At 24.7% G+C, this 25,303-nt stretch overlaps 12 protein-coding genes across 12 annotated transcripts, besides 48 other annotated features; 8 read left to right on the forward strand and 4 right to left on the reverse strand.

The window, feature by feature from the left end:
* Positions 1-179: 179 nt before the first annotated feature.
* Positions 180-218: a sequence feature (AT_rich).
* Positions 219-349: 131 nt separating this feature from the next.
* Positions 350-419: a sequence feature (AT_rich).
* A 66-nt stretch (positions 420-485) lies between these two features.
* Positions 486-601: a sequence feature (AT_rich).
* A 136-nt stretch (positions 602-737) lies between these two features.
* Positions 738-765: a sequence feature (AT_rich).
* Positions 766-807: 42 nt separating this feature from the next.
* Positions 808-872: a sequence feature (AT_rich).
* On the reverse strand, positions 868-1,723 carry EDI_336460 (uncharacterized protein; the record flags this gene model as incomplete). Its single annotated transcript, XM_001740772.1, has 2 exons — positions 868-996; positions 1,049-1,723. 2 exons carry the CDS (start codon positions 1,721-1,723, stop codon positions 868-870), a joined length of 804 nt encoding a protein of 267 aa, XP_001740824.1.
* Positions 1,724-1,811: 88 nt separating this feature from the next.
* Positions 1,812-3,319, reverse strand: EDI_336470 (uncharacterized protein; the record flags this gene model as incomplete). The annotated part of the gene is made up of 3 exons (XM_001740773.1): positions 1,812-2,114; positions 2,352-3,066; positions 3,126-3,319. 3 exons carry the CDS (start codon positions 3,317-3,319, stop codon positions 1,812-1,814), a joined length of 1,212 nt encoding a protein of 403 aa, XP_001740825.1.
* Positions 3,320-3,538: 219 nt separating this feature from the next.
* Positions 3,539-3,576: a sequence feature (AT_rich).
* A 300-nt stretch (positions 3,577-3,876) lies between these two features.
* Positions 3,877-3,905: a sequence feature (AT_rich).
* Positions 3,906-3,995: 90 nt separating this feature from the next.
* EDI_336480 (ubiquitin carboxyl-terminal hydrolase, putative) lies at positions 3,996-5,183 on the forward strand (the record flags this gene model as incomplete). The annotated part of the gene is made up of 2 exons (XM_001740774.1): positions 3,996-4,979; positions 5,028-5,183. The coding sequence occupies 2 exons, from the start codon at positions 3,996-3,998 to the stop codon at positions 5,181-5,183; spliced, it is 1,140 nt and encodes a 379-aa protein (XP_001740826.1).
* A 404-nt stretch (positions 5,184-5,587) lies between these two features.
* Positions 5,588-5,663: a sequence feature (AT_rich).
* Positions 5,664-5,762: 99 nt separating this feature from the next.
* Positions 5,763-5,804: a sequence feature (AT_rich).
* Positions 5,805-5,833: 29 nt separating this feature from the next.
* Positions 5,834-5,868: a sequence feature (AT_rich).
* A 183-nt stretch (positions 5,869-6,051) lies between these two features.
* Positions 6,052-7,194, forward strand: EDI_336490 (uncharacterized protein; the record flags this gene model as incomplete). The annotated part of the gene is made up of 1 exon (XM_001740775.1): positions 6,052-7,194. The coding sequence occupies one exon, from the start codon at positions 6,052-6,054 to the stop codon at positions 7,192-7,194; it is 1,143 nt and encodes a 380-aa protein (XP_001740827.1).
* Positions 7,195-7,377: 183 nt separating this feature from the next.
* On the forward strand, positions 7,378-9,370 carry EDI_336500 (T-cell activation Rho GTPase activating protein, putative; the record flags this gene model as incomplete). Its single annotated transcript, XM_001740776.1, has 2 exons — positions 7,378-7,579; positions 7,644-9,370. 2 exons carry the CDS (start codon positions 7,378-7,380, stop codon positions 9,368-9,370), a joined length of 1,929 nt encoding a protein of 642 aa, XP_001740828.1.
* Positions 9,371-9,398: 28 nt separating this feature from the next.
* Positions 9,399-9,510: a sequence feature (AT_rich).
* An 11-nt stretch (positions 9,511-9,521) lies between these two features.
* EDI_336510 (uncharacterized protein) lies at positions 9,522-11,060 on the forward strand (the record flags this gene model as incomplete). The annotated part of the gene is made up of 1 exon (XM_001740777.1): positions 9,522-11,060. One exon carries the CDS (start codon positions 9,522-9,524, stop codon positions 11,058-11,060), a length of 1,539 nt encoding a protein of 512 aa, XP_001740829.1.
* A 22-nt stretch (positions 11,061-11,082) lies between these two features.
* Positions 11,083-11,188: a microsatellite.
* A 59-nt stretch (positions 11,189-11,247) lies between these two features.
* Positions 11,248-11,274: a sequence feature (AT_rich).
* Positions 11,275-11,394: 120 nt separating this feature from the next.
* Positions 11,395-11,433: a sequence feature (AT_rich).
* A 3-nt stretch (positions 11,434-11,436) lies between these two features.
* On the reverse strand, positions 11,437-13,635 carry EDI_336520 (adaptin, alpha/gamma/epsilon, putative; the record flags this gene model as incomplete). Its single annotated transcript, XM_001740778.1, has 1 exon — positions 11,437-13,635. The coding sequence occupies one exon, from the start codon at positions 13,633-13,635 to the stop codon at positions 11,437-11,439; it is 2,199 nt and encodes a 732-aa protein (XP_001740830.1).
* Positions 12,064-12,091: a sequence feature (AT_rich).
* A 195-nt stretch (positions 13,636-13,830) lies between the features above and the next one.
* On the forward strand, positions 13,831-15,015 carry EDI_336530 (uncharacterized protein; the record flags this gene model as incomplete). Its single annotated transcript, XM_001740779.1, has 1 exon — positions 13,831-15,015. The coding sequence occupies one exon, from the start codon at positions 13,831-13,833 to the stop codon at positions 15,013-15,015; it is 1,185 nt and encodes a 394-aa protein (XP_001740831.1).
* Positions 15,016-15,348: 333 nt separating this feature from the next.
* Positions 15,349-15,399: a microsatellite.
* Positions 15,400-15,460: 61 nt separating this feature from the next.
* Positions 15,461-15,549: a sequence feature (AT_rich).
* A 376-nt stretch (positions 15,550-15,925) lies between these two features.
* Positions 15,926-16,000: a sequence feature (AT_rich).
* Positions 16,001-16,025: 25 nt separating this feature from the next.
* Positions 16,026-16,191: a sequence feature (AT_rich).
* Positions 16,192-16,423: 232 nt separating this feature from the next.
* Positions 16,424-16,695: a sequence feature (AT_rich).
* Positions 16,696-16,758: a microsatellite.
* A 5-nt stretch (positions 16,759-16,763) lies between these two features.
* Positions 16,764-16,918: a microsatellite.
* Positions 16,855-16,974: a microsatellite.
* Positions 16,975-16,986: 12 nt separating this feature from the next.
* Positions 16,987-17,014: a sequence feature (AT_rich).
* Positions 17,015-17,033: 19 nt separating this feature from the next.
* Positions 17,034-17,192: a microsatellite.
* Positions 17,088-17,198: a microsatellite.
* A 184-nt stretch (positions 17,199-17,382) lies between these two features.
* Positions 17,383-17,428: a sequence feature (AT_rich).
* A 217-nt stretch (positions 17,429-17,645) lies between these two features.
* Positions 17,646-17,680: a sequence feature (AT_rich).
* A 249-nt stretch (positions 17,681-17,929) lies between these two features.
* Positions 17,930-17,967: a sequence feature (AT_rich).
* A 155-nt stretch (positions 17,968-18,122) lies between these two features.
* Positions 18,123-18,145: a sequence feature (AT_rich).
* A 73-nt stretch (positions 18,146-18,218) lies between these two features.
* Positions 18,219-18,293: a sequence feature (AT_rich).
* A 60-nt stretch (positions 18,294-18,353) lies between these two features.
* Positions 18,354-18,374: a sequence feature (AT_rich).
* A 31-nt stretch (positions 18,375-18,405) lies between these two features.
* On the forward strand, positions 18,406-19,025 carry EDI_336550 (protein serine/threonine kinase, putative; the record flags this gene model as incomplete). Its single annotated transcript, XM_001740780.1, has 2 exons — positions 18,406-18,652; positions 18,823-19,025. The coding sequence occupies 2 exons, from the start codon at positions 18,406-18,408 to the stop codon at positions 19,023-19,025; spliced, it is 450 nt and encodes a 149-aa protein (XP_001740832.1).
* A 62-nt stretch (positions 19,026-19,087) lies between these two features.
* Positions 19,088-19,270: a microsatellite.
* A 250-nt stretch (positions 19,271-19,520) lies between these two features.
* Positions 19,521-19,548: a sequence feature (AT_rich).
* A 3-nt stretch (positions 19,549-19,551) lies between these two features.
* On the forward strand, positions 19,552-22,389 carry EDI_336560 (uncharacterized protein; the record flags this gene model as incomplete). Its single annotated transcript, XM_001740781.1, has 1 exon — positions 19,552-22,389. One exon carries the CDS (start codon positions 19,552-19,554, stop codon positions 22,387-22,389), a length of 2,838 nt encoding a protein of 945 aa, XP_001740833.1.
* Positions 19,778-19,799: a sequence feature (AT_rich).
* Positions 20,381-20,565: a microsatellite.
* Positions 21,662-21,711: a microsatellite.
* Positions 21,727-21,834: a microsatellite.
* Positions 22,186-22,362: a microsatellite.
* A 7-nt stretch (positions 22,390-22,396) lies between the features above and the next one.
* Positions 22,397-22,528: a sequence feature (AT_rich).
* Positions 22,529-22,614: 86 nt separating this feature from the next.
* Positions 22,615-22,666: a sequence feature (AT_rich).
* Positions 22,667-22,965: 299 nt separating this feature from the next.
* EDI_336570 (uncharacterized protein) lies at positions 22,966-23,467 on the forward strand (the record flags this gene model as incomplete). Its single annotated transcript, XM_001740782.1, has 2 exons — positions 22,966-23,397; positions 23,420-23,467. The coding sequence occupies 2 exons, from the start codon at positions 22,966-22,968 to the stop codon at positions 23,465-23,467; spliced, it is 480 nt and encodes a 159-aa protein (XP_001740834.1).
* Positions 23,368-23,411: a sequence feature (AT_rich).
* Positions 23,468-23,624: 157 nt separating the features above from the next.
* Positions 23,625-23,673: a sequence feature (AT_rich).
* A 333-nt stretch (positions 23,674-24,006) lies between these two features.
* Positions 24,007-24,081: a sequence feature (AT_rich).
* A 285-nt stretch (positions 24,082-24,366) lies between these two features.
* Positions 24,367-24,447: a sequence feature (AT_rich).
* Positions 24,448-24,614: 167 nt separating this feature from the next.
* On the reverse strand, positions 24,615-24,962 carry EDI_336580 (uncharacterized protein; the record flags this gene model as incomplete). The annotated part of the gene is made up of 1 exon (XM_001740783.1): positions 24,615-24,962. One exon carries the CDS (start codon positions 24,960-24,962, stop codon positions 24,615-24,617), a length of 348 nt encoding a protein of 115 aa, XP_001740835.1.
* Positions 24,963-25,107: 145 nt separating this feature from the next.
* Positions 25,108-25,170: a sequence feature (AT_rich).
* Positions 25,171-25,238: 68 nt separating this feature from the next.
* Positions 25,239-25,279: a microsatellite.
* A 5-nt stretch (positions 25,280-25,284) lies between these two features.
* Positions 25,285-25,303: part of a sequence feature (AT_rich) that runs on past the window's edge.

The raw sequence follows: 25,303 nt of genomic DNA on the forward strand, positions 1-25,303 counted from the left end.
GTGTTTTTTAATGAAAATAATTTTCGTTTTTTGAATAACAAAAAAAAAATTAGAATTAGAAAATAGACATAAATCGGTTTCTTCGAAAGATCTACTGCCTTAAATTTCAGTATACAAATAATATTAACATAAAATTAAAGAGCTTCTATTACTATGTATGATAAAAATATATCTTTGTCATTTTAAATAATTAAATAAATCTTTGAATTATTTTTAAAGTTGATTCTAGTTTCTATTCAAATATTTTAATTTGTATTGATTAAAAATTTAAACAATTAACTTGGATGTATCATAGTTTTAAATGTAAACTGGAAAAGAATAAGCATAATCAAATTCTAAAGAATATCTCTATAATAAAAATATACTTATTTAATAGTTTTCTTTATAATATTTGTTGTATTAACTAAAATAAAAATATACTCCTAGTAACAACATAGTCTACTATGGTTATTTCTTTCTTAAAAAATAAATGGAACCGTTTCCTGTAAATAAAAAACAAATAACTAATAAAAGATATTATTATAATATCTTTCATTCATATTCATTGTTAATTAAAATAAAAAAATTTATATGAATATAATATTTTTTAAACTATATAAAAGAATATAGAATGAACTATTATTTGATTCTTAAAAGGAGATAATAACCATGTCTAAAAATACAAGTATCTACTTTAATTGTTTGTTTCATTCACAAAATAGTTTAGACTGTAACTAACAAGTTAAACTAAGTGTTGCAATTAAAATATGATAAAATTAATTAAATGAGATAGATTTATTAACTAAACGAGACTCTGAGATTCAACACTTATTTAAATTAAATAATTTTAAAAAAGGAGATTTCATAATAAATTTAATTTCAAATTAATTAATCTTTCTTTAACTTGTTTGTTCGTTGCTTTGGTCTAAGAAGAGTAAAGATATGAGCAGAAGTCTCAAGAAGTAAAATAACTGAAAGAGTAGCGTTGATACTCCAACATGGTTTATTTTGTGAAATCTAAACAATGAGTAGATAGAAAAATATAACAAAAAAAAACAATTAAACAAACAAAATAGAATAATGGAAGAGAAAAAACTTCAACTAACATATATGGTAGTTGATATTTTAATTTTGAAAAAATAGAAGCAAAAAATTGAATAAAAATTGAATATCCAAATGCAAATTGAAGTGGTTTGAATGAAGTTAATTTCTCGTTATCTAACCAGAAGATATAAATTATTGGATAAAACAATGTTGGAATATTTAATGTGAATGGTATTGATATTAATAATCTTATAAATAAGATAGTTATCATTAAAAAGATAAAAAATGATAGATAAACTTCCTCAAATTTCTGAGGGGCATACAACTGATTTATCATTCCAACAAAGCCAATTATAATAACACAACAATATTCTATAATCATCAAAAAAGATTTAATAAATTTCTTATCTTTAGAACATCCTAATGTTAATAATAATATAAATATTGATCCAACACTAAAAACCATAATCATACAAATAAATATCACATTTAATAAATCAGTAACATCTGATTTGAATGATGGGTGTGAATAGTCAATCGTTAAAAAACTCTTTATTTCTCTATTGAAGATGTTAAGTATTATTTCAAATTTACCTTTTAATAACGAAACAATGCTAACATGTTTATATCCTTGTGAATTTTGTAATGTAACATTTTGAATGAGCTGTGAAATATTGAAGTTATCTGCTGAAACGTTCATTAACCTAATTTTTTATTCTAATTAACAAAAAAATAAAGAAAACCCTGTTTCTACAAAATAACAAAATCAGTTTTTTTTCTTCCTCTTATCATAAAAATTCAGCTATTAATTTCTCAATTGTTAAATCATCTTCTGGTGGTATCATTAGTGGATCCACTGAACAACCAACCCAACTCCCCAACTCTTTTTCACTTTCTCGAGGTCGTTGTAATAACTCTTGTTCATAAGATGAATCTACAATTGAAAGTCGTTTATATTGTTCTTTTTGTGAAAGCAATTTAGGTTGTTTTTTAGAAACTGTCGGATTAGTACTCTCTTTTAAATCTTCTATCCCTGCAAATGGATCTACACTTAATGCATTTATAGACATCTGAATTGGTAATTCAGAGTTCTAGATGAAGAGTGAAGAAAAGAGTGGTAAAATCAAGTTGTCATTCTCACAAGTTAATTCTATTAGTCCTGAAGTGATTGAAATTAAGACTAGTTGATTAAATGATAAATATAATGGGATATATGTGTTGATAATCATTCCAAAGAAAATTGATGTAATTATGAAGGAAAATGTTCCTATTAATGTTTTATTTCCACAACGAGTTATTGGAAAATATTTACCACAATAACTTCCAACAATTGCTGCAAATGCATCACCTATGTCAACAGTAATTATAGTAGAAATAATTGCACAATGAAAATGACTTCTAAATAATAATAGTGGTAAAGTGTTTACATATAATAAAAGAAAAGCAGGAAATCCTGATGAAAGGTTTGGGTCTTGGTGTGAATCTCTGTATCGTTGGAAAAGTTGAGAAAGAGTACCATTTGGTGCGAATTGAATTCTAAGAAAGTCAAGAATAACAAATAAAATCACAAGATTGTTACTAAGAACTGATAAGAATAAAGCATTTGAACGAATCCCAAGTGTATAGATTAAAGCAGCAATAAAATGAAATGATTTACGTTGGACAGAAACATACATTGGTTGGTGTGGAAGAAATGCAATTACTACCATTAATACAAGTAAAAAAATCCACATCATTATTATTGGTGGATAATTTTTTATAAATGATTGAATTGTTGATGGTGCTAAAATAAATTGAGGTTGTTGAACAAAAATTAAAAGAAGAATTAATGAAATATGTGTTCCAAATTCACAATATGTAAATGGAACTCTAAATCTCATAAACTGAATGTTACATAAAATTGCTATAGATAAAAGAAATACAAGTAATAAACATATTATATGAATGTAGATTGCTGAATGACTTTTTGTAGCTAAAAATGAAAGTGAAACATTCATTAATAAACAATGAAATTCTATCACTGTAGTATCATCATTATAACATCTAAACATTAACATATTATTAGTTAATTATAACAAAATTAATAACTTGTTAAAACAAACTTGAATTGTTGAAAGAATTTACTTTTTATTGCATAATGAGCAAGTATTGAAAGAATTAAATCAATGATATATCCAAGTAAATATAATAGAGAGATGTAATTTTGTATAACATATTGTTTTCTATAAATTAAAGTATAACAACTGAGAAAGATTACAACAATAATTTTTAGTGTGGTCAATTGCTTAATTTTCATTCAATTATTAACAAAAATACTGTTATAGGGTTTGTGTTTAATAAAAAATAAGGAAGTAGATGAAAAGAATTTGAAAATAAAAATTTCTTATTTCTTTTCAATGGTTGAACCATATTCTGAATGTAAAATAATGATTGATTATCCAGGTAGATTAGGGTCTCGTGTAAATAAAAAGGAAGGAAAAGTATTATATTATGAAGGTTGTTCATTAATTTATCCAATTATTATTTATTTAATTTCTTATCATTTTTTATTAACTTCTTGTAGAAAATGGTATTCCAAGACTAACAATTCTTCAAGGAAAGAAAGAAACAACATTTGATTTAGATTCTCCAGACTTAGTATCTTTTAAAATAAATACTCAGAGAATTTCTGATGGATTAATCTCATTTCAGTTTTCATATTCATATGGGATGTTATGTAATGTTTTATTATCTGATCCATTAACATTAAATGGTTTTTATAATTTGGTTGATGCTCTTGCACCTCATATTCATTAACTAACTTTTGATTTCTAACATTAAACAACCTTTTTTTTGACAGAATTACAAATTTGGATAATTAAAAGTAATTAATTATAATTATTCAATCTCAAGATTGATACCTAGACATTAATCTCAATAGAAATTATTCTTGTGTATAAACTGAAAATAAAATGACTATTATATATAAGAGAATGAGTAAGTATGTGGGAAGATTATTCTCACCTCGTGATGACCATGTCAAGAAGTTCTTTTCAAACTATCCAATTTGTGGAATCAGAAATTTAGGAAACACTTGTTTTATCAGTTCAGTTTTACAATCTCTAGCTAACACTCAACAAATTCGGTCATACTGTTATCATCACTACAATCCAATTAAAGGAAGAGCAGGAGATAAGTCAGTATATCATGGATCTCTTCTAAATGCATTTATCAATCTAACAAACGCTATTTGGTCAGGAAATTATAGATTTGTAACTTCTTTAGCAATTAAAGATATTGTATCAGAAACACATCCACAGTATAAGGGAAAGGAACAAAATGATGCACATGAATTTTTGTTAATCTTTCTTGAAATCTTAGAAAAAGAATTAAATACAAAAGATATAAATGATTTCTCTTCTTCTATTTCACCACAACTTCTCTCTCCAATTCCATGTAGAGGTACAATAAAAACATATTCTCGTGAAACTTCTCCTTCAAAAGAATATTATTCTCCATTTGAAGTTGAAATGAATGAGATTGGATCTGATGATTCATCTTCAGACTATTACTTTTCAAAAAATCTTATTAGTGATGTTTTTAGAGGAAGAATTAAAAGAGTAACTGAATGTTCAATCTGTCATTCTAGTTCAGAGACTTTTGAGGAATTTATTTCATTATCAGTTCCAGTACCTCAATGGTATTCAAATGAAACACACCCAATCTCATTAGAGAGTTGTATTGAATTATTTCTTCACTATGAAAATGTAGAGGATTGGTATTGTGAAGAATGTAATCAAAAGAGAAAAGCTAAAATATATTCAACTATCAATGACATTCCTAAAGTTTTAATTATTCAATTGGTTAGAATATATTCAAAGAAATACCCAACTCAACAAGTCTTGTTTCCTTTAAATGACTTAGTGGTCCAAACATCACCTAACCATTTTGATTTTTATGATTTATATTCTTTTATCGTTTGTTTATTTTTAATTCTCTGTTTAGAAACTGGTTTATCGAAATAGACTCATACAGGATCACTATCAAAAGGCCATTATATATCATGGAATAGAGTATTAGATCAATGGTACTGTTGCAACGATGAAAATGTTTCTCAGTCTAAACCTAATACATCATCTGATACTGTGTACATTCTCTTTTATAAAAGGAAGGTAAGTTGAACTGATTATTCTATCATTAGTCAAAACAAGTATGTCACAACTGGTATTTCAAAAGACTTACAATTTGAATATTCAACTAAAATCTATAAAACCAGAACTTTTTCAAAATGAAAACATTAGATTTCTCTCTTCAAACCAGAAATTTCAGTTAGAAGAGTTAAATAAGAAATTAAAATGTTCTCAGGCTATTGTTGGACTAAATCAGAATAATGAAATTTGTGCTATTTTCAAATTAAGAAATCTGATTTATGGAATTTATTTGTGGAAATCAAATGAATGGAACCAGTGTGATTGGATGGTTCCAGTAACCTATAGTAATTATCACAATGAGTTTATGTTTTATCACCTACAATCAACAAAACAAGGTATTTCACGTGAATTTTTTGTGAGAGAATGTTATTCACTAAATTTACAATAATTGAAATTATTAAAAAGAAATAGTGAATTAATAGAATATATTTAATAAAATTTTATTAAAAACTGGTTATTAGAGTTTTTTCAGAATATTTTTTAATTAGAAAAAAGTTAATTTTGAAAAGTAAAATCTAGGAAAATTCCTCATCTAATAAATTGGTAGAGTTTTAAATGTAAAATAATAAATCTTTCAATTATTAATAATTACTATGAAGTAGTTAATGTTGTATTGAAAGTTAATAATAATTTTAATATAATAATATTTTTTTTAGTTATTCTTAATACATTAATCTCTTTATTGATAATAAACAAGAATTATTATTTCCATAGATGTTATTTCTTTATTTGATATAAATTTTTCTTCAGCGATTTAAAAATAAAAAACTATAAGAATAGAAAAACGTTCCAAAAGAAATTTAAATACTAGAACTTAATTTTCTCTAATACCAATATAATGAAACAAATGACCTTTGATAAATCGTATTTCAAAATGATCAAAGAGACATATGACAAACAAGAAGAACAAAATTTAAAAATTACATTTGAACCTCCAAATTGTTATACTCCTCATTTTTCTCTTCTTCAACCACAAATTGAAGAAGATCCAGAAAGATATCTTATGTATCGTTCTGGAGATAATTATGCATCATCAATATTCTCTACATATCCAACAATTAATGAAATAAAATTTGGGAAACCAATTGCTGACACGCATGCAATTGATATATTTGATAATTTTGTCATTGTTTCAATTGCAGACGGTTGTGGGATGGGAAATCTTCCTTCAAAAGCATCTAAAATGGCATGCCAAAAATTTAGAGATTATTTAGCTGTTGAATTAAATGGAAAAAAAACACCTAAACAAGTTATTGATGTATTACTGAAAGCTGTAGCATATATTCAAACTGAATTAATTAATGGAGCTGAAGACATTCATTCAGTTGGATTAACTACCTTTTTAGGTTGTGTAATTTTAAAGATTAAAGGAGATGATGATAAATATGCTATTGCTTATGTTAATATCGGTGATTGTAGAGGTATATTGATGAGACCACAAAACGATATTTGTTGGGAATTAGTAAGTGGGTATAAACCAAGAATTGATGTTACAAATGCTTGTGGAAGATTAGGACCAGCAGAATTAGATAAACCAGATCTAGGGAATTTTACATGTGGAATTAACATTTGTATGACTGGAGATAATTTACTTTTAATGAGTGATGGAATATATGATAATTTTGATCCAAATGTTCTTGGTAAATCTCCTCAAGATTATGGAATTAATAAAATGGTTTGGGATGAAAGTATTCCAGAACATCGTAAAAAGAGAAATGAAATATTTTATTCACTGTTAAAAGAACTTTATACCTCACCATCTTCTGCAAAACTAACTCAAAACATTTATGACTTTGTTGTTGAAAAGACTTCTGGTGCACGACAACAAAAAATTGATAACCAATTAGGTAAATATGGATTTAACATTGTTCCAGGTAAAATGGATCATTCGACTTTTGTTTCTTTAGTTCTATCAGAAGAAATGTTTAAAATTAGAGAAGTAACTGAAGAAGAACTCGATATTCCACCTGATATGATGTAATTCTCAAACACTCTTTTTAGCTTTTTTTGGAACATATCAACTTATTCTTTTATACTCTCCTTTTTTATTCGTTTTAAAATCTACAAATTAATAATCTTATATTTTAACCTTCATAAAAAAAAATCTTATCTTTCTCAAAAACTTTTTTAAGTAGAAAAATCTGAGAAAATTGAACTTGCTAAAATGAAAAAGAGAGGACATGATAAGTCTATTCAAGCAATTGAAACCAAAAGACAACAGATCCCAAAAGTTGTTTCGTTTTGGGAAAAACAACGTTCTTTTGCAAATATATTTAATCAAAAGATATCCGAGTTATGTGATTTAATGAAAAGTCATGCAGATTTTCTTGAAACAGCAACGATTCAACAAATTACAGGTTTTGATAGTTTGTTATAAAATTACTTTAAAACCTCTTCTTGATTATGAAAAGAGACTGACCTTTGTATTAGAAAGTTGTTATTCAGAAACATTATTAGAATCTTTTGTTTTTATAACAAATAGTTTTGAAGCTGCTGGGCAAGAGATTACTACTACTTTTGGAAAAACTGATGAAATAATTTTATATTTGAAACAAATCAAAAAACTTTTTGAGAAAAATAAGAATCCAGAAACATTAGTTTCCACATATTATAAAATGACTGAAAGATTAAAGTGGGAATCACCACTTCTTTTTACTAACATCTTTCATGCATTTCAAACATTATTTTCCATTGGTGATTTATTTTTTAGTTGCAATGATACTTTGACAATGATTACTGAACAAGCTCAAAAAGCAAAACAAAGTTATATAATTAAAAACGTAGAGCCAAAACCAAATGTATTATATTGTGGAAGAAGTTTAAAAGAGATATTAGACTCTGAAGGGAGATATTATTATCAATTACCTCGTATAATAGAAAATATTTTAGTTTATTTATACAACAAAGGATGCACTACCCATGGAATTTTTAGAGAAACTACTAATGCAAGTACTAAGGGTGTTGAAGAAATTTACCACCGAATGGGTGTTACTGATTTTGAAGACCTTCCACCTGATGTTGTTGCTAATGTATTTAAAAAATTTTTAAGAGAAATGAAAGAAAAAGTATTTCCTTATGAGGTTTCAATGTATTTATTAAAAGAATGGCAAAAAGGAAGAGCAAAAACAAGGACAACTTCAGCAGAAAAAAGAAAAATTATTCTTGAGGCTATTAGAAAGATGCCATTAGAAAACGTTACATTATTAAGAAGTATTTTAAAATTATGTAGTAAAATTGATTCAATGTCTGATATAAATGCAATGACTAATAAAAATTTAGCTGTTTGTTTAGCACCTACTTTAATGACAATTAGTGAAGATGTGAATTCAAAAACACTTGACTTAAAATCTGGAGGAGATGTTGTTGGATGTATTGAGATTATTACTTTTATTTTCATTGACTATCCTCATATTTATCCAAATGACGTTGATGTTAATGTTACTCGTAGATCAAGGAGAATGTCTCAAAGACTTGTTACTTGTCTTGCTGAAGGAATGAATGAAGAAGAAGAAATTTATAAAGGAATTGAACAAATAAGGAATAAAGGGGAAGGGGTCCAACAGACAGATAATAAAAAAGAAGTTATAACTCATCCCGTAATGCCTAAACCATTGTTAGATGATATTAGATCATCCACTGGTCAAATTAATCAGTTAAAAGATATAAATGAAATTCAACCTTCAGCACAATTAACTCCATCACAAAAAGAAACTCAACGAGATTGTCAAAAAGTGATAATAAGTAAAACTCAAACCCAAGAAGAATCTATTCCAAAACCTATTGGTAAGAAGTCTAATATTAACGATGTTCATGTTCAATGTTGTGATGATACAAATACAAACAAAAGTTCAATTCCAATACAATTAACAGATAATTTTGTTGAACAGAGCAATGGAAGTAGCACTTTAGGAAATCAACCTAAGACAATAAAACCATGTAAGGAAGTTCACAAACTACCAAATAAAAAATTACCAGTACCACCTCAGAAATGTGTTGATACACAACCAATAGAATATAATGAGGTAATACCACCTCTTAGTACGACTCTTTCTTCTCAACGATTAGAAGATGGAACTTTACAACCACCACCTGTCCCACCAAGAAGGTCTCCTAAGCCTAAGCCATGTAGTTATGCACCCCCAGCTGATTTTGCTTGAAAACTTATTGGTTGACAAGTAATTCATCAATTAAAATAATAATTAGATAGTATTTCTATAATAAAATTAAAATAAAAGAATAGTTTATTTTTAAATCTATTGAAAAACAAAAAAAAGAAAATACTAAAAAAAAAAATATACATAGAAATCAATGAGCTTCTTCTCAAGTTTATGGAATAGAAATACCCGTCAACAACCAACACCTACAATTAATCCTGTTATTCAACAAAAGCAAGGACGTGATAATAAAGTTATGACAAGTTGTTATTTAGATTTACACGATAACGATACTGTAAATTTATTAACATTATTAAAACCTATGCATCAAATTGATTTTTTAATATTAATTAATGTACATCCATCTCTGATTAAAGATGAATCGGTTATTAAAAAAATTCAATTAAGTCATCCCCATCTTCATCCACCATTATGTACATTTAAAAAAGAAATACCAAGAACTTTAATATTTTCTAAGTTTAATATCATTGAAACAATTCCTTGTCCAAAAACACCAACTATCTTTGCACGTAAAACAGAATTTGAATGTCAAATTATTAGAGTTGGAATAGAAGAAATTTATCCATCTGCATCAATTGGATTTGTTGTTTTTAATTTAGATTCTAAAGTTAATGATAAAGAAAATATTGTTGAAGACTATGTGCCAGTTACTCCATTTTTTATTAAACAATATGAATTAAATCTTATTGGTAAATTAGAGTCAACAATGAATATTCCTAACTACCGTAGAAGTGCTGTATTATATTTTGGTAATTTTCATGAAACTACTGTTGTTAATGAACCTATCACATTAGGTACTTATGACCAATCTATATTAGGTACTATTATTAATAATCTTATTGAACATAAAGAAACTATTATTGATGGAACTCCAATGATTAAACAACTTGAACAACACCAAATCCCTGTAAAAAAAGCACTTGGTATTATTTATTCTAAATGTGAGGAATTTATCACTTTAAAGACAGCAATTATTGCTGAAGCTGTTGCAATATCTATGAGCGATTATATCCATTCTTCAGTAAGACTTCTTCCCTATAAAGATATTGCAAAACAATATATTGATGAGAGTGTACTTGGACTTAATACAGCTTGTAAATTATGGGGATATTACAATGAACATATTGATAAAAATGAACCACAGACTGCAGCATATTTAAATCGTATTAATAAATCATTATCAGAGATGAATCTTCCTATTGAAATAGAAAATACTGAAATTAATTTTGCAATGTTTCTTACTGCAATACAAAGATGGTTACATTTAACAATGAAATCTCCAATTCTTATTTCATTACTTAGTGGTAAAGAATTAAGAGATATAACAGCAAATGATTTCTTGTTTACAACAGAAGTTTGTTTTCCAAACTTCTCTTCTTCTAAATTAAAAGAGAGTCAAAGAATTAATGGTAACTTACTTGGTTTATGTTATGGTAATTTCTTAGACCATATGGGTAGTCTTGTAGAGTCTAATACTGATTGTGCCCTTACTATCCAAAAAGATCTTCATATTCTTAATATGACTAATTTTCAAAGTAGTGACTATACTTCTAAATCACCATTTGCTTCTGTTCAATGTTTACAATATTCTTTAATTCCTCAATCACTTCAATTACCTCCTTCAGTAGATGGATTATTTATTCGTTTTGCGATTTATCCTCAAATCCAATAATTAGAAAATTAAATTTTAATACTTTCTTTTTTTTTTATAATTCTAATTTTTTTATCTTTTTTTCTCTCTTTAAAACATTTACAATAAATCTTCTTTCATTCTTATTTCTTTTTTTTTTTCCTTTCTTTAGTAAATAACTTACATTATTGTTATTTTCTTATTAAAACTAAATCATTTACTCGTTTGGATTTTATTTTTATTTATTAAAAAATATCATCTTTTTTACGGTTAGATTATTTTAAATTTGATACTTACTTTAATCAAAATTATGTGTTATCGTTTTGTTTAAAACTGTCTTGTCTTTTTTTATTATTTGCAACAATAAACAAGTGTGATTTTATTTAATTATTTTATATATGAAAAGAAAATAATTCAATTACTTTGGTGGTAAATTCCATCTTTTCTTTTGTGATGGGTTAACAGTTGGTTGAGTAAGTTGTTCATTTTTTTGTAAAGGTTCCTGTTTTAATTCAAATTGATTAGAACTAGGATTTTGAAAAAGTGGTTGAAAGGAGTTTTGAGGCGATTGATAAGTTTGAGATTTTGGAATAAATGATTCTTGTTTGTATTCTTCAAACCTTAACATAGGCTCATCTTTTTTAGTTGATTTAAAGTTAATTGGTTCTGAAATAAGGACTTGTTTTTCAACAGTTGACTCATTGATATTATTTGAAATTAATGCTTGATATGAAATACCAATTTGATTTAACATTAACATTTCATGACATCTTTGTTGTATTTCAATAGAATTAATTAAATGTTGATCAAATTGGACTTGATCATTATTTTCTTCAACATTAGGTAGTTGAGTTTTTTGTGGAATATCCCAAATATTTAATAAGTCAATTGGTTGGTGTTGTTGAGGTTGTGGTGGTATTTGAATTTCATTATTATCTTTATTATTGTTAATATCTTTGGTACTTTTTTCTTTAAAGAGTAAAGAATGAATAATCCCAATATTATTTGTTTGAATTGCAGCAACAATACCTTCTTTAACAGCACCTTTTTTAATACATTTAATAATAATTTTTCTTATTTCATTCATATCCAATTCATTGAAATTAGAACATTTTGATATAATTAAGCAAGCAAATTGTGCTAATGAAAGAGTTATTTCATCGTAGTTGATATTAATAACATTATAAATATTTTGTAAAGCAATACTATAATTTTCTTCTTCACTTTTCATTGCTTCAATAAAATTTGTGTAAATCATTGTTAATTCTTCTTCACTCAATCCTTCTTGCATTGGCTCTACTTTATTGAGCTCTAATATATGAATTACAATATTACAATACCATTCAAAGTCTGGAGTGTATTTCTCACAAATAATATAAACAACTTTCAATATTTGACTTCTAACTTTACATTTATCAACCTGACTTAATGCTTTCTTTACAAGATCTAATAATGTTAGTACAACACTCACAGCCTCTTCAGATTCAGTAATGTTGTTAATTAATTCAATAGCCTCTTCTACAACAGAATCATTATCGTTACTAATAAATTTCATTATTGTGTCAAGATGGTTTTTACAAAGAACTGGATTTCTATCACTAATAATCCTCATTGTTTTTAATCCACAATAAATAATTAATTCATCTTTCTTCTCAAATAAGGTAGATGCTACTAGTGTTGCATTTCTTAACATAATATCAGTTGGAATACACATCATTGTTGTTTTAATTAATTCAATTTGCAATGCCATCCCAATCCCCCCTGGAATGACTTTATATATTTCCATCAAATTTGCCATTGATTGTTGATAATATTTAGTACTTGGATTCATTACTCTCAATAATCTTAATAACTTTATTTGAAGGTATGGTGCACATATATCATTTATTTTATATCCTTTATATTGTGAAGGAATTTTTTTACTGTTTTCATTTGAATAACCAGCGAATAATAATAAATAGCGTAATGCCACATCAATGAGACCAGGCCATATCCTTCTATCTTGAGTTGTTTTTGACATAATTTGTGTGATTATTGGAATAGCAGATTCAACCACAATCATTGATTGGTCAACAAGTGCAACAGATAGTGCTGATTTAATTATTGACTGAGAATCATGATCAGATAATAAAAATATTCTATATAATGAACGAATTGATGCTGCGCGAATATTCGGATCTTTTGATTTTAATAATTGATTGATATGAGGAGAATATGCTGGCATAGTTGTTGTAGTAATAAATCTTGATAAAATACGTAATGCATATAATGGATTTGTTGATGTTGGACCAAGGAGTTTAGTTAGAGAGTTAGTTAATAACAAAGAGAATTCAGAGTCATTTGTTATGATTGCTGAAGTAGCAATGAGAGCAGTTTTTTGTAAATTAGAATTTTGGTGTTGAGTTGAGTTGATGATCATAAATACTGATTGTTCTACGTTATATCCTAATTCATAAATATTCATCATTTTTTTAATATACTCCTTCATATAAGAAGGGCTAGTGTTATTTAATCCATTTCCTTCTTCTTTTAATACTAAATTAACAAATCTTCTTTCTTCATCAGATGTACGTTTTTCTCCAATGTCATGAACAAAGTTAGCATAAGTTCTATTCATATTGTATTGTTTAAGAAAAGATATTGTTATTCTTTTTTGAGATCCTTTTTATTGCAAATATTTAATTAATGGAACCACGTAATAATAAAAAACATTGAAATAAACATAAATTGGTAAATAAAAGATAGATAATAATATATTTCTTTATAAGATCTTTTAGTTCTTTCTGGTTTTGATCAATTTGATAATAGCACAATGCAAGAACCACAAGAATATCACTCCCCTCATAGAAAATTTTTACAAAAAGGTGTATTAGTTTGTGTTGTAGTTTTGTTTATTATTTGTGGAACATTATCAATTACTCTATCAAAAACGTGTTATACATTACAAGCAGAAAATTTTGAGAATGACTTGGTTTATTTCAGAAAACCATTATTCTTTAACTCATTAATGTTCTTTGCTATGGCATTATGTACTTTCCCATATTTATTATTGAAATATGTTTTCAGTGATAAAATGTCAAAGCCAAAAGAATACACAACAAAACACCTTCTTTATCTTTTCTTTCCTGCTCTTTTAGCATTCTCAGCAACATATCTCCAAAATATTGGATTGGTATATATTCATGGAAGTGTTTTTCAAATGCTTAGGGGGTCAGTAATCATTTTCATTGCGTTATTACAATATTTCATTAAAAAAAGAAAATTATTACTACATCAAATTGTTGGTGTGTTAATTGTAGTTGTAGCTATAACATTAGTTGGTTCAAGTAGTTTTATGATTCCTTCAAACAAGAATCCAGGTGCAACAACACATTCTATTCATAAATTTATCGGAATATCATGTATTCTTTTTGCACAACTTCTTAACGCCTGTTCTGGATTAGTAGAAGAATCTTTATTACATGATGCAGAGATTCCACCATCATTGATAGTTTCTGTAGAAGGATGGTTTGGAGTATCATTTAGTGTAGGTACTATATTATTCCTCCAATTTATGCCAATTCCAGCTGATACTTTAATTAAAGAAAATACAGCTGAAACGCTTCTGATGATGGTTAGAAAACCAACAATCTATGCTCTTGTTAATGCCTATGTATTAGTTGTTTTATTCTTTAATCTTACTGGAATGACTATTACAAGCCAAATAAATGCATTAACAAGAAATGTTATTGATCCATTAAGAATGATTACTATTTGGCTCACTGGTTTATTTATTCATTATGTTATCACTAATAAACTAGGAGAGGCTCTGTCTTGGGCAACACTCATTCAGGTATTTGGATTTATTGTATTAGCTATTGGTTTCTTTGTTTATGCTGGAATTATTCCATTGCCATTTTTTGGTACAACAATAAAAACAGAAAATGAAAATATTCAACCCATACTTCAAGATGATGAAATTGATGAAAATGAAATGAATATTCATAAAGAAGATTAACCTATTGTTTGTTTTCGTCTTTGTCTTGTTTAATAATTTATAGACAAATAAAAGATATTTAATAATCGTTTATTAGATAGAAAGTCTTTGTAATTTAGTAAAGAATTATCGTTTTTTTCTAATTAAATAAAACAAACATAAAGTAGGTAAATGAATTTCAAATACTTATTTCTTTAACACTACACTAATTTTTTTTAAATTATCAGTAGTAGAAGAAGGAATAAAGTATTAAGGAAGTAAAGTGTAGTCAGTATTAATATAGTAAAGATAAATATAAAGAAATTATAGTGATATTAGATTTATTTTGAGTAAATGAAGTAAATATTACTTTCATTCTTTTTTTTTATTATCTTTTATATTATTTTATTGCATTCTTTTTTAATTAAAAAATAAAATGGTTATATTCATTTATTGTTTAGTACTTATTCATTTATTCTTTTTCATGTTAATTTTTATGTTAATTTTATGTTGTATATTAAAAATATTTATTAATCATTCAGATTTTAATTTATTCTATTTTATAAAAATTATTTTGTTATTCATATAGTTTTAATTGATGAAAAATATGAAATGTTAATACTTCTTTTATCTTTATTATTTATTCTTATTGTAGATTCTAAATTAATAATTACTCTCATATACTTCTTATTATATATTCTGGCAATATCAGATTATTTAAATGATTTAATTAATATAGGAGTATATTTGAGTCTATTGTTTTCATGATATTTTTCATATGATTAGTTATTTATTCTCTTTGCCTTATTCTTGTTCATTATTCATTGGAATGTGATGAAACAGATGATTTGATAATTGTACCAATTAAATTATACATCATTATTCATGGTATTCAAATATATTTGATCTACTACATAGTTATAATGATTTATATTTTGAAATGATTAATGAGATTATATTTTATTAATTAAATTAATATCATTCATTCTGTTTTATTTTTTTAATTGATTAAGTAATATTAAATTAAGTTATTGAACAAGATGGGATATGTGATATAATAATGAATAATGATATTATGATAAATAAATATAATAAATAAACATCTATATTATTCAAACTTATTCATTATTATTATTTGATTATTATCATAACCACAATTAATTTATTTATTAATATATACTGAATGATTTTATTTAACATCATTTTAAAAAAATAATTCATTATCGTGAATATTGTTCATTTAGAAATATAATATATTAATAAGTTGTGATATTCTGAGAGAAATGAACTATCAAACGTTTTACAATATATTACACAATCAAGAAAATAAAATAACATTACACGACTACAAATCATTGCACTTTTTGATGGTAATGATATTAATTATTTTATAACTTATGTATATTCAGATAGATATATTTTTATTAATTTCTTATCAACTTAATCATTGAAAATTATTTCATTAACTTTAATTAATATTTATGTTAAAAAGCACTAAAATATGTTGATAAAACAATATAAAAATTAAATATTTCATTGTATTTAATATTTATTGCATATCATCTGATTTTAATAATAAAATATGTAAAATAAAAAATGAATTTAAATGATAATTAATTTCATTTATTAATGTTATTAATATTGTTTAATATTCAAAATAATTCATTTTATCAGTGATAATAATTGATAATTTAGAATTAAATAATTCATTTATTAATTTTATTATTTCATTTTCAATTTATTTAATTTTCATTTATATTGTTTTATTCATCTTATTTTATTTTAATATTATTAATTCATTTCATTATGTTATATTAAATATTAATGATAATTAAATCAATAATTCATTCATCATATAATATAATTCTTCATTCATCAATTTAAACAAATATATTATTTAATTAATTATTACAATATTTAAATAACTTATTAATGAATAAATAAAAGAAGATTTAAATATAAAGAAATATAATAAATGATAAAACAAATTTAATAAATTAAATTACTCATTAGAATAATATTATTTTTGTTTAAATAAATTGTTCATGAACATAAGAAAGACATAATAAATAATGATTAATTTAATGAAAATCAAATATTTCATTATCATTCAAAATAACAAATAACAAAATAACTAAATATAAAAAAGATAATATTCTATTAATAAAAATAATAAATATAAAAATTACAGTATAAATATAATAAAATAATAAAATAATTACAATTTTCTTTTCCAGACTATATTCTTCTTCCATCTATCTCTTACTTCATATACTATAATTCTTTCATCATTCTTCTGATATTGTAATTTGAGTATATAATAAACACTATCTAATGGACTCAAAAAATATGTTTGTATCTATGAATAACTATAATTATTCTTTTTGTAAAAGCTTAAAGAAGGAAGAGAATAATATAAAAAAAGTTAATTATTATATTATATATTAATTTATAAGTATTAGAACTTATTTAAGTTAAATTACTGGAAATATACTTAAAAGCAATCTTTTTTGAGAAAAGAATAAATGATAATACACAACTCATTACTAAGACTTTAAAAAACTATAACTTACTTTTTTCAGTGATTTTATGATAGTTAATATCAAAAACCAATAAATGGAATGGCAGTCTTTTGTGTTGTTTCTTCGTTATCCCATAATTATAAGTTGTACTTTAAATTTATTAATTAGTACAATATATTTATAATCTTTGACAAAAAAAAAATAAGTACTATAAGAAATAGTTTTTATTGACCAATAATTAGCATGATACTCTGTAACTTTATAACACTTCTTTGGGTATTGCTTCCCTAATTCATTTTTCATTAGATAAAATTAATAGAATAAATGTTTAAAATAACATATCATAGAGACAAATGAATTATTTTGTTATGAAGCAGAAACAAAGAGCTGAGTGATAATATACTCAAAGATAATTTTAACCTGAAACTTTGAACAAAAATTAAACTATTTTTAAAATATTTTATAATTAAAACAAAAGAAAAACCTTTATTCCATATACATCTCCAAAATACCAACAGCTGTATTTTAAATAAGCATGTACATCAAATCATTGTTGATTAGTATAAATAAATCATAATTTGTTCACAAAATAGTTCTTTCATAGGTATTAAATGGTGTCTATTCAACAAATAAATATAATAAAATTTATAGGCTTATAAAGTTATAAGAGAGCACTTAGAATTGTATCAATACATCCTATTTATTGATACATAAACCAACTGGATATTAATTAATAAAATTGAATAAAACAAAAGTATTAAAAAATATTGAAGTAATATATAAATATTCATTAAAAATCACAACACCAATTTCATAATTCAACCTATCTGGTATTTAAGTTTCAATGTTAACACTAACTTATAAATTATTTATTATAATCAAATGTACTACTAAAATTAAAGAACAAATAATGATAATTAGTAAAACACTTAATAAAACACAAGAAGAAATAATTAAAAGTATTTCAATTAAAGGAGAAACACAAATATCAACACGACTTGATCCAGATGAAATAAAAGAAGAAAATAAAATAGGAGAAGGATCATTTGGAATAGTATATATCGGAGAATTTAGAGGGAATCAAGTAGCAATTAAAAAAATGAAAGAAATTGAAGAAAATGAAAATAAAATGAAAGAATTTGAGAAAGAAGTAAGACGTTAGATAAATTTAGAATGAAATATTATTCATTTTTATGGAGCAGTATTTATTCCTAATAAAATATGTATGATAACAGAATATGCAAAATATGGATCAATACAAGATTTAATTAATAAAAGAACAAACACAGAAATACCAAATAAAATAAGAATTAAATTCATGATAGAGGAGCAAAAGGAATTTCATATCTTCATTCAAATGGAATAATGCATCGAGATATTAAACCAGATAATTTTCTTGTTGTAACAATTGATGATAATATTGGAATTAATTGTAAATTAACAGATTTTGGAAGTTCAAGACATGATGATAACAAAGATTCACAAAAGAACAATTCTATAGAAACAAAAAGTTACACAAAGAAATTATAAAAAGATATTTGGATATAGTTTGTAAAGACAGAAGTTAAAATGAGAGATGAGAAGTTAAATTCAAAGAAAAAAACGAATTGACTAAAAACCGAAAGGAACACAGAAGGTGAAAAGAGATGATAAAAGAAGAAGAGTTAGTGATAGAAGAAAATAGAAAAGTGATAAAAAAGGAAGTGGGAAGAGATAATAATAGCAGAAGAGTTAAAAAAAACATAGGATGGAGGAAGAGTCAAAAAATATGAAAAATGATTTAATATTAATAAGAACAAAATAATAACATAAAACCATTTTATTTTGTTTTCAATGTTAATTATTTAATATCCAATACTGTCTGAGAGGAAAATAAAAAAAATAAAAAAGAAGAACAAAAATAAATGTGAAGTTCAATAATTTTGAAATTAAGAACAATAATACTCAAAAGAATGGAAAGAATCAGGAAACATACCAAAATATAAAAGCTTTTTTTAACTAGAGTTTGAAATGAAAAAAGAAAGGAAAAAAATAAATAAAATAACTAAATTTTCAGATGAACAGCGATTACCCTGCAACATTTCCTGAAAGATATGAAGTAAAGGATCCGTTAATTCTTGAAGCCAACTCACCAATTGATAGAGAAAAAATACAATTAGTTTCGTGGTTAAATCAACAGTTATTAACAGACAAAAAGATAACACAAGAATATAAGTATATGCCAATTAAAGAAGAAGGGAATGATTTTTTTTATGCGTTGAGTGATGGAGTTATAGTTAAACATATAATTAATAAATTTTATAACCAATATAATATTGACGTTAAATATGGGAAGTCTGGACTTATTTCTAAGAATGCTAATATCACTAATGTTATTAAAATTGCTAATATTATTCTTTCAAAAGGAGTTACTATTAGTGAAAGTAATTTATCTTCTCCTAACAAAACTACAGCATCATTAGTATTAGGATTTATTTGGATGTTATTTGATAAATTCCAAGAAAAGAATATTAAATTATCTATGAAAGAAGAAGGAGCTGATGTTACTATTGAACAATTTATGATAAATTGGGTTAATAAAGCACTTGAAGAAGAAGGAGTTGATAAAAGAATCAATAATTTTGGGAATGACATTGAAGATTCAGAGGCATATCTTTATTTACTTCATCATTTAAATAACAGTTGTTCATTAGAAGCATTAAATAGTTCTAACTTGAATGATAGAGCTAAAAGTGTTCTTGATAATGCAAATCTTTTAAATGCAGGTTCATTTGTTGAACCACAAGATATAGTAAATGGAGATAGTAAAAAAAATCTTAGATTTGTAAGTAATTTATATCAAATAGTAAATGCTCCTCAAAAAGAGATTTCTAACGAAGAGTATCAAGATGAAGAAGAAATTCGTAAAGAAAAAGAAGAAAAAGAACAAAAGGTTCAAGCAGAAAGAGAAGCTGAAGAGAAAAGAAAGAAAGAGGAAGAAGAAAAAAAGACAAAAGTAGAAAAAATGAAAGAAGTTGATCAGTTGAAAGAAGAAGTTATTAAAAAAGAGAAACAAAAAAAAGCAGAAGAAATTCATCAAAAACTTGATGAAGAAGAAGAAAAATTAGCTGAAGCACAAGCAGAGATTGAAGAAAAAAAAGCACTTAAAGCACAAGTAGATGAATTAATTCTTGCATCTAAAGTACAAGATTCTAAAGATGAAAAAGAAGCTTCAAAAAATCTTATACAAGCACAAAGAGAAGCTAAAAAAGCAGAAATTGAACAACAAAAACAAGAAGAAGAACTTTCTAGACAAGAAGAAGTATTAAGAAATTTGATTGAACAAAAAAAGAAAGAAGTTGAATCAATTGATTTAATTGCTAATTTAGATAATACACAAGTTGTTGAATTAACAGAAAATGTTAATCAAGAAAATGTTCAAATTAAAGAAGAATTAAATAAAACTAAAGAAGATGTAAATACAGCTAAATCAGATTTAATTAGTATGCAACAAAAAACATTACAAGATCAAATTGATATTGAAGAACAAAAAAAAGAATTAGATGCTACTACTAAAAGATTACTTGCAGAACAAGAAAGAAAACAAGAAAGAATTGAACGAGAAAAACAAAGTGTTAATGAAATGAATGCAAAAATTGAAATGTTTGAAACAATGAATGATGAATTAATGAAAACAGTACAAACACAAAAAGATGAAATTATAACTAAAACAGATACACTAACTGATATTGAAAATACTAATTTAGAAAATAAAAAGAAAGAAAAGAAAATGATGTCAAATATTGAAAAACAATTTAAATTACTTGAACAACAAAAAACTCTTCATAAAAAAAATCTTGCTAAAAAAGAAAAATTAAGAAATGAAACACAAAAACTTGAAAACGAGAAAAAAGTTGTACAAGCAGATATTAAGACAATTACAATGGAAAGAGAAAGTACTGAAAATCGTGCAGATAATCTTCTTACAAAACAAGATGAATTAAATGAAAAATTAATTGATGCAGAAAATGCTAATGTAGATGCAGATGTAGAATTACAAGATCAACGAGAGAAATTAGATCAAATGAATGAAGAAATACAAATGAAACTTGAACATCAAGAATTTGTTGAAATTCAAAAACTTAAAAATGATAAAAAATCAAAAGAAGATGAGAAAAGGAAATTAGAGAAAGAAAGAAAGAAAAAGAGGAATGAAGCAAAGAAAGCAAAAGAAGAATTAATAAAATTGGCTGAACAACAAAAAGAATATGAAAGACAAAAAAAAGATTTAGAAGATAGAAAGAAAGAGAATGAAGAACGATTAAAAGAAATTGAAGAAAGAGGTAAAAAAGAAGAAGAAACCGCTGCTCAATTTGCAGAAAGAATGGAAGCTTTAAAACAACAAAAAGAACAACTTATTGCAAAACAAAAAGAAGTTGAAGAAAAAGAGATGAGTGATAAGAGAAGAATGGAACGATTAAAGAGGAAAAGAGAAGAAGCTAAACAACTAAAAGAAGCTGGAATTGAAGTTAGTGAACCAACAATGGATGATGTTGTCAAAGAAGAAGAAGAACGTGCTAAACGACATAGACATAGTGAAACATCGTCAAGAAGAAGAAAAACTGAAGAACCTACTGAAGATATTAAAACAGATAAATCTACAAATGAAGAAAAAACAGGAGATGTTGTTGTTGATTCACTTGAAGAGCGTAGAAGAAAAAGAGAAGAAGAACGAAAAGCAAGAGAAGAACGAAGAGCAAAAAGAGCTGCTGAAAGTAATGGAGAAAGTAAAAGTGAAAATACTACTGAAACAAAACAAGAAACATCTGAAGAACGAAGAAAAAGAAGAGAAGAACGAGAAGCTCAAAGAGAAAAAGAACGAGCAGAAAGACGGGCAAGGTTATCTACTAAATAATGAACTGAATTATATTTTTAAAATTCATTTGTCTTAATTATTATATTTTAAAGTTCTTTTTTTTTTATCTGATTAAATATTTTAAAAATCTTAATAATAAATTTTATTATTTGATTTATATTATATCTTAATAATATAACTACAATTCTACATTTTATTAATTAAACTACTTTATATTTACTTTCATGGTAATGACTAAATATTCTATTCTCATATACTACTAACTTAATTAAACTAAAAATCATTCATAATAAATATCATTTTAAAATATTAATATCTTAACTTGTATTGTTTTATTGTTTGTTAAATCATTATCGATTCATTAGTTTTATTTATTATTTATAACTACAACCTTATCACACTTGATTTGTTAACCAATTTTCAGAAATAATTTGAACAGACTCAAGGAAGGAATTGCTATAATACATCCCCCATATCCTTTTTTATCATATAACTGTTTTGATTCTTTTAACTTAAAAGAAAAACTTCCCAAAGAAAATAGTAAAGTATCAACAAAAGATGATAGCAAGGTCATTTCCGATAGAATGGTAATAAAAAAGAAGATGATGAGGAAGTATGAAATTACAATTTAATGACTTAAGTACTGTTGATAATTTTAATGAGAAAAAGGAGCTTGCTATTTATATCCACATAAAAGATAGCAACAGTATCTATGATGGAATTATTCAGGGTGAAAAGTCAACACTATTCTGTAAAGAAAATGGTATGAAATTACAAGTGATTGAATCAAAGGGAAAGATAATGAAAGGATTTATTAATGTATTTAAATATGATGTTAGTGATGACAGAGATATAATCTTTAAATTTAATGAAGCGTTTGGAGTTGCTAAAACTAAAGGAACAAATGAATTACATCTTCATTTTGAAAAGAGTAGTGATTGTTATGAGGGTTATGCAACATTCCCAAAACTTGAAGACCAAAATACAATTGAAAGAATTACAGCATATAATTTAGACTTTTTTATTTACTTTTCATTTAATAATAAAGTATAAAAAAATAACAACCAAGAAAATTACATATATAAGACAAAAAAAGTCATGTACACAACAAAAGTAAAATTTTATATCACTCAATAAATTTAAATATGATAAGGTAATGAAAATAGATATTGTCGTTATTCACTTGCTTTTGTTTATTTCATTTTTTTGAAAGATATGTCTTAATAATTTGATAAATTAGTATTCAGAAAACAATTGGTTTTTATTATGTTAGGTAATTTAATTTATTAATACTATAAAATACTTGTTATAAAATTTAATAAACTGCCTTCAGCCATCATCATGATTTATTATTGCTTAACTTTTTGTGTTTATTCATTACATTTTCTTTGTTTTACTTATTTGATGTTTTACTAACTTATTTCAATAAAGGGTAGATATGTATTCTTGGGCTCTGATAGTTAACAGAATTTAACTGTACTTAATAGGTGTTTTTTTATCTTTCTATACTTACCAGACTTTAATCCTCCATTTGGATAAATACATTTTAATAAAAGACCTTTTGGTTTTAAGTTAGCTTTATTGTTCATTACATAAACATTAAATACCACATTAATTTTTTGTGTATATATTTATTTAAGAAACATTGTTTGTAAGTATATATTATATATTTACTATTTTGTTATAAAGGATTACTAAATTAATAATTCAATTTGATTATAATTTTTTAAAGAATAAGAGAAGATAAAGACCCTTATTAATAATCAAAAAAATATTGTTTATGTTTGTTGAATCCATTTTAATGATTTGTTAGATAACATACTCACCAACTTTATTGAAAGAAAATAATTATATAAGGATAAGAAAAGTTTATTAATGACTTTAACAAATAGATACATGTTTTTCATCAAATTAACCAAGTCTTCATAAATTAAAGTATTATTATAATACAAAGAACAATTACTTTGAAATTATTTTGAGTTATTTTCTTTTTGAATAGAATAATACTATCAATTGAAAAAATAATAAATAAAACTTAATATGAAAAATACTTAATTATCTTTTCAAATAAAACTATTATTTTTAATTTAAATTAATGACCCCCCCTTCCCAACCGCTGTGTAGTTGTAAAATTAAACCAATAAAAAACAGAATTAAATTCTTTTCTTATTTTTTGAAAAAGATATCACCAAATATAAGAGAGATTAAAAACTAACAGCTATTTAAAACGTAAAAAAGGACAAAAGTTTCTTTTGAGAATGTTATTATTCATAGCAACCTTTTTTTCTACCTTCTGATTGACTTATCCAATATTGAAGGGTAGAAGGAGATAACCCAGAAAATATTTCAGGATTAATCCCACAAAGGTAATCTATAGCATGAGTTACACCCATTAATTTAGCTAATTTAACTGCTCTTTTTTTATCCTGTAAAGACCACTTCCTCTTCTTTTTTGGTAATCTCTTTCTTTGAAGACCTTGTGGACTAATTTTAGAAATAGAAGACTCAGTGGATTGAGTATAAGATTGATTAATAATATAATCTAATCCATTCACAATAATAAATAACTCTCTTTGTGTAACTGGTTTAAACGCAGATTGAATTACTTCCATCAGCAAACAATTAAAAAAAATGAGTTCTTCTGGTTAAAAACTAGTTTTGAAAACATTTATTTTTCACTAAAGTATTAAACAAACTTTTCAAGATTAACTTTCATAGAATATCTTATTATAAGAAGACTTTTTATTCAAAAAGTTGTTATAAAATTATTATTTAATTAACTAATTTATAGTTTTTTAAAATAAAATAATGAAAAAAAAACGAAAGTAGAATAAAAAATACAAGAGTAATTTTTTCAAAGAAAAGTGATAAGAAAAGTTCTTTGGTTTAAAAGAAAGATTAAAAAAAAAAAAAAGAGGAAAAAAGAAAACTTACTTAATAATATTTTTAAAAA

The sequence above is a fragment of the Entamoeba dispar genome, genomic scaffold (assembly GCF_000209125.1).
Source record: "Entamoeba dispar SAW760 scf_1105229463199 genomic scaffold, whole genome shotgun sequence".
Taxonomy (NCBI): Eukaryota; Evosea; order Mastigamoebida; family Endamoebidae; genus Entamoeba; species Entamoeba dispar.